This window comes from Cynocephalus volans, chromosome 11 (assembly GCF_027409185.1).
Source record: "Cynocephalus volans isolate mCynVol1 chromosome 11, mCynVol1.pri, whole genome shotgun sequence".
Classification (NCBI taxonomy): domain Eukaryota; kingdom Metazoa; phylum Chordata; class Mammalia; order Dermoptera; family Cynocephalidae; genus Cynocephalus; species Cynocephalus volans.
In genome coordinates this window covers 9,859,131-9,868,423 of record NC_084470.1, presented here as the reverse complement: position 1 = coordinate 9,868,423, position 9,293 = coordinate 9,859,131, and the positions used below count along the sequence as shown (strand labels likewise).

General features: G+C 35.2%; 1 protein-coding gene across 1 annotated transcript in view; it reads left to right on the top strand.

Moving 5' to 3' along the window:
- Nucleotides 1–395: 395 nt before the first annotated feature.
- Nucleotides 396–9,293, top strand: part of POU6F2 (POU class 6 homeobox 2) — a 449,402-nt gene continuing 440,504 nt past the window's right edge. The window contains exon 1 of the mRNA XM_063115068.1: nt 396–500. Coding sequence (XP_062971138.1) covers nt 396–500 — 105 coding nt within the window. The remainder of the gene's footprint in view (nt 501–9,293) is intronic.

The window sequence follows — 9,293 nt, the reverse complement described above, 5'->3', positions numbered from 1 at the left end:
TAATGAATTATAATTTAAAAAATGTATATGGTGGCGTAAAAGTCACAGTCTCAATTATCACTCACGTGAAATGGTTACTTTTGTTTTTATTTTAAACATAGGTTTCTACAGCATTTAAGAAATCCTCATAGGTTTGCTAAACCTTTAGTGGAAGATTACAGCCAATGTTTTGTCTTTGGTGAATAGCTGTTTGTCTCACTTTATTTACTTGGTATTGGATATTTGTCAACGTCATTTCATATCTACAGAAAATTCTTACGCTCTGTGGAGGTAGTGAATGTGTGTGTGCATGTCTGCCGGAGGTCACATGACGGTTTCATCCTATTTGGTGGAGCAGCTTGACTTTTCCCCCCTTGCTTTTGGTGATGGTTGTGAGTGCAGAACTTGATTGACAGATGCATGCCAGAAACCCCCATTCTCCTTTTCAAAGACAACATATGATGGATTGCGATCTCTCAGCGCAGCAGGACACGGGGACCATGCAAGCTGTAATTGGTCAGGTATGGAGTCAGCCATTTCTCAACTCCCCTTTTTTCCACAAGGGTCTCACCATATGATTCACATAATTCATATTTACAGTACCATCTTTCTATCTGTCTTCAGCTACCTGCCAGCCTAGTGCTGAAAGTGCGAAAGGCAAAAGGCACCCATAAAATCTGGCCAGCAAACCTCAGCTTCAAACTTCAACGTGATGCTTTTTAACAAAAATTAAAATAACGACAAAAAAGCAAAGAACAAATCTAATTTATAATTTGGTCTGAATGTTTAAAAAAATCCATTTTAAGAATTTATTTTCTGTTTTGATTGTGATCTTTGAAAGAAATAAAGTGTGAGAAGAGAATAAAGTGTTGTTTCCTAGGTAGGAATTAACATTTTTCTAATGCTGTTCAATATTTTTATTTTGACTGTGTTCTCTCTTTCTTTCTCTCTCTCTCTCTCCCCCCCCTCCCCTCTCTCTCTCCATATGGAAAATATAAATATATAAATACACATGCCTTTACTTGTAGCCCAGATAATGTGTGATTGAGCCTGGTAAGTGTAGCAGTAGTCCTGGCTGCTGCAGAGGGGCAGGCTGCAAATTAAACACTGCCACAATCTGAAAGGTCCAGGTGGTCTGCTCGCGCTTCCTAATGCAATCCAGCACAACAGCTTTAATAAACAGCTCTATTTAGTTCCTCCGCCCTGTATCCAGGGAGGTGAACTGGTCTGGGCTGCTGTGATGAAATGCCAGAAGAATATCTCTCAGAGGCCTCAGGAGCTGATTTTTAGAGCTTTCGTGTTCTATCGTCTTTGTCTTCCAAATGGGTCAGTGAGTCTTGCTCTTTCTGTTTGGTGCTTTCTGTTAAGTCGGTAGTTCATGTTTGTGTTTAAATGTTTGCATTGTAAGCTAAATCAGAAGACGAAAGGATCATTGTATTTTGATTTGCCTTCAAATAACTGAAGTGGTGAGAGGAATGACAGTGCCCTGCTGCAGAGGGGGGGTTGGTTTTCCTGACTACGATGGGGGTGGGGTAAGGTGAAAGGGAATATGTGGTTTCTTTTCCTTTTTTTTTTTGGTGGAGTATTTTCTACCATTTTATTTTCTAAGTTATCCATGCTTACTTATGAACTGTTAACTCATAAGGCAGAATATACTTACGAATATACGAATATTTATGAACTCCTAAAAGTTTTTTTTTTTTCTTTTTTTCTGGTCACTCTTTCCAATCCAGACAAGCTGGCAAGGTGATGCCATAAAATTTCTTTGCTGTATGTTAATAGCATGGTGAAAAATGTGCCATCTTGCTCTGTTTTCAACAAAATTATAGCAAAGCACTTCAGGGTTCTGAAAGCACATGGTTTATTGATACCAGCATGCTTAGGTGATGTATTTTCAGATGGAAAATGTCAGATACCTAATACCATATTTCCACAGGCTCACACTATTTTAAAAGAAGTTGATATTTGCTTCAACAGAAAAAAAAATATTTTTTTGACTCTCAAGTTGGTTTTTATTCTACAGACATGTAAAGTGAAGTCTCCAGGCATATATTTGTCAGGAGGAAATACGTAAACGGAATTTATATACTGTTAATCCTTGATTCAGTGTAATTGTTCACTGGTGGAAAACTATATCAAATATAGCTAAAATAATTGTTGCTTAGGGATTAAATAAATACCTGTTAAAATAGGTGAACTTTTGTATATAAATAAAACTTGAGCCTCTGATAACTGTCTTGTCCTGTTTAACACACCTTTTTTTAGGTTGCATTCTCTCTTCCAATGTCATAGTTATGGTACTTAATACTGTGCCAAATTATTGTGTTTCAGCCCTAAATAAGAAATAGGATTTCTTTTAGTGTATATTTCTGGTGAAAAATCAGTAGAGACACTTCTAGTTGCTTATTCAACATGGTTATTGAAATCAATTATAAAGGTATATACTTCTAAAAGGTTCAGGTATATACTTTAAAAAAGAAATCAGTACATATTTTACAGATAACAGACTTCTAATTTGTCAGGATTTAAAATTGGTTGTTATTATTACCTAGCTTTGTACTTTGTGTGTGCCCTAAGTAATTTTTAAAGGCAACATATATCCAAGAACTATCATGTCAATGACTTGTTATGAATACTTTGTAAACAGTTGCATCAAAGTAGCTACCTATTTTCTGAAGATGTTATTTCATATAAGAAATAATTTGTTAAAAACTCATTGTCATGTTAGTAATCATAAATGCAGTTGTTCTGAAGATTGTAAAAATTTCTGTGCTACAAATGTACAAACTAGAATGCTTATTTTTATTTGAAACTGGAACACAAAGTATTCAGAAGGAAAGAAAAATAGCCTACTGTCCTACATGTATACCATTAAAGTCAGACAATCTAAACCAAACCCATATCTATAGATGAAAAAAGAAAGGTGACGTACACATTTGAAATAAATTCCTTTAAATTGTTATAGCATAGATAAAAATATCTACCGAAATGACTACTCTAACAGAAAGAAAAAGGTGTGAAATAATTTTTAATGCTTTGCAGTCACTTATAACCAGAAAGGGACGATTTATTTTTCAGCTCTTGATTTAAATATCATCTTTTACCTACTCAGCAGGTGTGAACGGTACCATTTTATAATGCAAATATTTGTGTTTGTTTCTTCTCAAATACATGCTGGAATAATAATTATTTTTGTCTTTTTTTCTTGTTCTAAATGTCCTGTTCCTCAATGGCTTTGGGTTTTAGGAGCAAATAACCACTTTTCGGTGATATTTTCCTTTCAGACTATTGAAAGATTCCCATGAAATATGATCTTTGGGTTTTTTTTATTCACCTCTAGGATCAGATATCCACAGTTGCTTCCATTGGAGAGAAGAGTAGACTTTTTACGTTGCTGGCTGTGATCCAGCTCGGGAGAGAGTACTGCTTCGCAGAGTAGATATTGCTCATATATACCTTTCCTCCAGGACTTTTCCTCCCCCAAGCAAGCAATTAAGCAGTCTACTACTTGGAAGAACAAACTCCCTGCCCAGTGTATCAAGATCAAGAAACTTGGTTCATTCATACTGTTTTTGGAAATCAAACCGGATTTTTGATAGCAGTTATCTGTTGCGAGCTAACCCGCTGAACCATATGATAGATTGTTATCCTTCAGATGATTTTCAAATCAGTTCAAACTAAACAGTTAAGCAGGTTCTGAGCCATGCGTTTGAATATCATTTAAAAATGAAGACCTGCATTTCTACCCTCTCATGGTCATTAAATGTTTACTGCCTCTTTTCTTTTCTGCGGACCTGAGCTTGTGAGTGACAGATTAGTTCATCAGTATTGCAGACCTCCTGTTTTTGTTTTTTTTCTCATCTCATGCAGACGGGTCACTGTGTCCAATACTCCTTCTGGCACTGCTGTCCCCAGAGGACCTGGCCAGCCTACCATCCTGATGTGCAGGCCTGAGGGTCTGGGCTGGCTGCATGTGTCTATAGACTGACTTTTGCAAATATTACAGAACAGAGGATATTAAATTAGTTGTTAATAAAAGCAACAGATGAGGCAAATTTGATAAAAAAAAAATGTTTATCAAGCATATCTAGGAGTTTACTAGGAATGGGAGAGACACAGCTGGATAAAGTGCTCTTGGATGCCCTTCCAGTTGACATCGCTAAAGTATTAGTAGAAAAGAGAAGAAACCATGTATTCTGTATTCTAATAGCATTAGAAGTGCAATCAAAAGCTCTTGCAATTTTCCTTACCAATAAAATGGGTCTTTTGTTTTCAAGGTAGAGTTAGACAATTTGAAGTGTTGTAGAGTTGCAGAGTAGAAAGCTAATGCAGGTGTCTGAGGCCATGTTCAGTATGTGTGGCTTAACAGTATCTCAGTGCATGTTTCCTCATATGGAAATTTTAAATCACAAATGTTTTGCTGTTCTAGTATCAAAACAATTAATTTTATATGCAGGTTTGTTTATACCCTCCCTTTCTCCAAAAAGCATTTGGTGTAGCTTTAAGAATAATTTGTTTACCTAGAACATATTCAAGCTGATGTGTGATGGAGGTCACCTAGGGAGAGGGGACCCTGGCAGTGTGTAAATAACACACTTGCAGATTGTCCTCAGTCCATTTAGACTGATTTTCATGCCCTGTTTATAAAAATTAAAGTTTGGGGCTAACTTAACCCTGTTTCACACATACCAGGCATAACTCCCATATACTCTAAAAATCATTTTTCTGGGTATGACTGGCCATTCTTGAAACTGACATATTGCTTCAATAAATTTATGTATTTTGGGGTGTGGTCAGTACTCCTTGAATTTTGCTGAGAATATTTTTTCCCCAAGGTATTATTGGTGAATAGTATACTAGAAAAATACATTAATTAAGGATTATTCTTTCTGAATACAAAATGGTGCTAGTATTCCTTTGGTAAGTGCCAGACTCACCGAAATTGAATTTGTACTTTGTATTTCTTATTGATCTTACACACTTCATTTAATACTCTATTCAGACTTAGAGGAAAGTCTGATGTTAGCTTTTTATATTTTATCAGATGTACTCAATTTTTATTACCTTTAGAATATTTTAAAATTGACTCAGGCATTTAAATTGTAAAACCAATTTTGTCCTTTAAAGTAAAATTTATCAATATAGTAGTAATACTATAAAATAATGTTAATAATAATAATAATACTAAAAACCATTACATAAAATCAGGTTTTGAAACTGAGTTTTCTTTTCCATTCCTAAGGTCAATTAATGAAATATACTATATACTCTTCAAGCATCATTATCAATGCCTAAATATTTAAAGCTTTTGGATTCCTGTCTTTAGTATATACAGAGAGGTTGCTGCAACTCTTCAAATACAAATGCTAGTGAAAGAAAGTTTGCATGTAATAAGTTTCCCATGTGCAAAATCTATACTATTTGTTCTGGAGGTCAGTGAAAAAAGGCATTTCTTCATTGGCCTTTTCTTTGCTATATAAATTGCACAGTTTAAAGTATCTTTCTATCTTTATCGTTTACCGAAGTTAGAATTTAATTAACATGTCTGCAAATAGAAAAACTCCACTTTTCAATTGCATTTGTGATATTGTGTAAGCTGTTGCTATTTTCTGACACTTGATCAAGTAGAAAGTAAAGTTGTGAAATAAAATGCAAATGTAGCAGTATCAGACTTGAAAGAACAATGTGCAAAAAGATAAATATCGACCAGTAACTTGAACACTAAAAATCCAAATCGTACAACTTAAAAAAATTTAGTTTGTTGTTTCAATACATGCATATGTTGTATCAAATTACACAACTTTTAAATTAAGTTGTATTTTATGTCCAAGCCTTTGCTTGGGAGGTAATAGCTGCTCTAAACATAATTTCAAACCTGCATTTACATTCTTTCCCCCCCTTTCTTTCTTCCTTTGTTCCTTCCTTTTTTTTTTTTTTTTTTGTAGGTGAAATGTGTGTTCAGTAAAGTAAATCACTGAGTCAAGCTCTGTTCTGTGAGCACATGTAAATTGCTTGGTTGAGCCATATTGTCTTAAGTTGATCCAAAATTGTAATCAAGATTTATACCAGTGTTGCTTTCTACACATTGCTTCTGAATCACAGTTTGAAAAAGAGGTTGTGGGTGAGACACTGTCATTACATTTCAGTAAGGGTTCATTTTTCTTCTTATTTTCTTGTTCTTCCCAATTTTACAATGTGAGCCAATTTTGGTGAAAATTGCTTAATTTTTATTTCATAAGTTTTTTCCTGGTTTGCTCTATGCTTGTGTTATTTTCTTTGCCCCATCTGTAAATGACTGTTTTTTCAGGGCTGTCACTTCTTCTGAGTATAAAACCATTGTACATAAGTAGCTGCAAAATAATTGATTGTATAAAAGGAAACTCTCTATGTTTTAAAACACTTTATTTTTCAAGTTGGCTGGTCTTTGGAAAATGGCTTTTTGTTTTATCACGAGCTTTAAAACCCCTATGATAGGAAGGACTCTTTCTTTAAAAGACAGAGATTAGCTGTTGATACTTGGTACTGATTCCGGGTGAAATGCAACGCGATTCCCTTCAGCAGCACTTTTTAAATCATAAGATCAAGAAAAACAATTGAGGATCAACAGAATATTCTAAATTCCACCTATTTTCCCCTAGGAGGTGGATTACTCCAGTGGGGAGAGGTATTTATACACTTTCCAGCTATCTTCTCCTAGGGTCAAAGATGCAAATAAACGGGCTGACACCTTTAATGAAAAGGATAAAGTCACTCAAGTGCGTTGCGCTGGCATTTTTCTCTCTTCCTTCACTGTCATGTCTCAGTCAGCTTTTCTTCTCTTTTCTGCTGTAATCCAGAGTCAGTCTGATGAGTAATAAGTGAAAAGTGAATCTTTGTGGGCTGCCCAGGCAGGAAAGGGCACTGGAAAGAGAGAAAAGACCTAGAGCAAAACAAAGCAAAATGGTAACAGGAAACGCACCAGTATATTTGCTTTAGTTAGTATTCCTGTTAAGTTATTGTGTAAGCGTACTTTATCTCACCTAGATCACACAGATAACCAGTGAAACAATACTTTAGGACAAGAAAAATAAAATTAAAAAACATAGCCAGAAGAAAAAAATAAAAAAAGCTTCACAGTGCTTGTGCCCTACCCAAATTTCAAAATTAAGGAATACCTGTTTTTATTTTTTTTAATCTTTGGAGCTTTTTACAAGAGTTTAAACAGTGCTCTGGTGCTGTGAAATAGTGGCTCATTAAATAGGTGTTTCTGGAGCTTAATATGATGTTGATGATGCATATTTTATGACTTTAATTTTTGATGAATAATTGGAAACTATTTGAAGAAAACATCTATCTCTAACACCTAAAAACTTATCAAGAACAGGTATACTTTAAAAAGATTAAATACCTGTTAAGTGGTGTTTTTATAATTGATCAGAGCTCAGGCAAACTGCTCTTTAAAAGAATAAAGTGCTTACTTTCAGCGCAGAATGCATGTATAGATTTTTCTAAAAAGGAAAATACTTTATTGTCGAGAGAGTGAGAGGCAAGTATTGCACCAACACAGAAGCATGGATACCAGAAGCCCTGATTGATGCTGAAGCTATATGAACAGAAGTAGATAGTTCTTAGATCTTTAGTTCTATTCCTCCAAAACTAAAGGCCAGTGTGGGCGAGAACGGAGAAGGACACACAGCGCTAGGCTATGGCAGGCCAGACTTGCTTCAGACAGAGCTATTTAATTGTGTAAGCTCTAAATCATACCAGAAAATAGGGCTCTTTCAACCTTTCCTCCAAAAGGTTGAGAGTTGGGACAGATGTAAAATGCTGCCTAATGTGCACGAATGAGGCCAGGAACATCAGACCCATTTCACTTAGTGTCAGTCTCGATGATTCATCATTATGGTCAGGGCAAGCTGTGGTCTCTGGGCTGAGACAATTTTATCCATTTTTTTAAAAAACAGAATGTTCCAGCTTGGGTCTTATATCCTTAGGGTTACAATATTGAATTGCGAATAGGGAAACTTAATCTTGCAGCCAGATTTGACAAGAGACTGGTTGGATGGTAGGCAGAAGTGATGATTGTGGGATGAAATGCCCCAGGTCAGAATTTGGGAAAAATAAGAGATTTTGCAGAAATTTGGCTGGGACATAAAAACCCCAAGTTTGCAAATTTCTCTCTGTTCTTCTCAACAGATGGTATTTAAGGCTCTTAAAAGTAGATCTCTGCTGTGTTCATTTTCTCCGCTTCAATTCTTTCTTAAGCAGAGTAAGTTTTCACACACCTTTAGGTGTATTTCTTAGTGTATTTCTGATGTTGCTAATACAAAAGGTGTTTGTAGAAATATCCAGAAGGTTTTGGGGCACAAAGGATAACATTATCTCTCAAGCCCAAAACAATCATACTCTGTTCCTTGGTAAAATATTAATACTAAATTCAAGAACTAAAGTTGTAGCTTCTTTTTTGAAAACTTTTTCCATTTGTACACAAACATATATCTAGATTTTCAGGAACTAAAGAATTTAGAGTAAGAATGAAAATGAGGCAAGCTGGCAATCTAATGCACACACACATGCATGCACACTTACACACACACACACACACATCTGTACTTTAAACATTTTAGGAATATTTGATTATTTAACCTCGGGTAATCTAAAAGTATTGTAAGTCTCCATTTTTAATTTTAATACATGAAAAATACATGGTAGGTGTTTACTTAAAATACTCCTCTCAACTAAGTTGTTCAAGAGAATGGAAAAATATTTTGCATCTTTTAAACATGAAGGTTATTGGCAAAATTTGAGTATGTAGTTGACCAGTATACTGCAAAGGATGATTCTTATGGTTCTTTCCTTCCAAATGTTTTGCAGCGTACTTCCATTTTATAACTACTTTGTACAAGTGCTGGAACCTATCTACTGGGATTGTTTCCTCCCTTTCTACTATTCCCCATCAAATAGAATTTAAACAGTCAGTTCCGATAGATAGTGGAGCATCTGAGTATAACTGACAGAATGTGGACACAGTTCTTACATGGATATGATTGAGGCAAGCTGCATGGTAGACCCCTACAAATCTTTTCGAATTTTTTATTTAAAAAATTATAAAAATAAGGCCCAGGAGAGTATGAAGTGGAAAGTCAAGTACCCCCTTGTTCCACTCCCGATAAGTAACCATTGTTCACAATTTCTGATATGTTTTTTCATACATTCTCTCTGCATGTGTAAGCATAGAAAATCTTTGTACAACCCAGGTCGACCCATATTATAGAGTTCTGCAACTTATATGTACATCGAGAAACGTATCTTGAACATCGTCTCATGTTACTGTG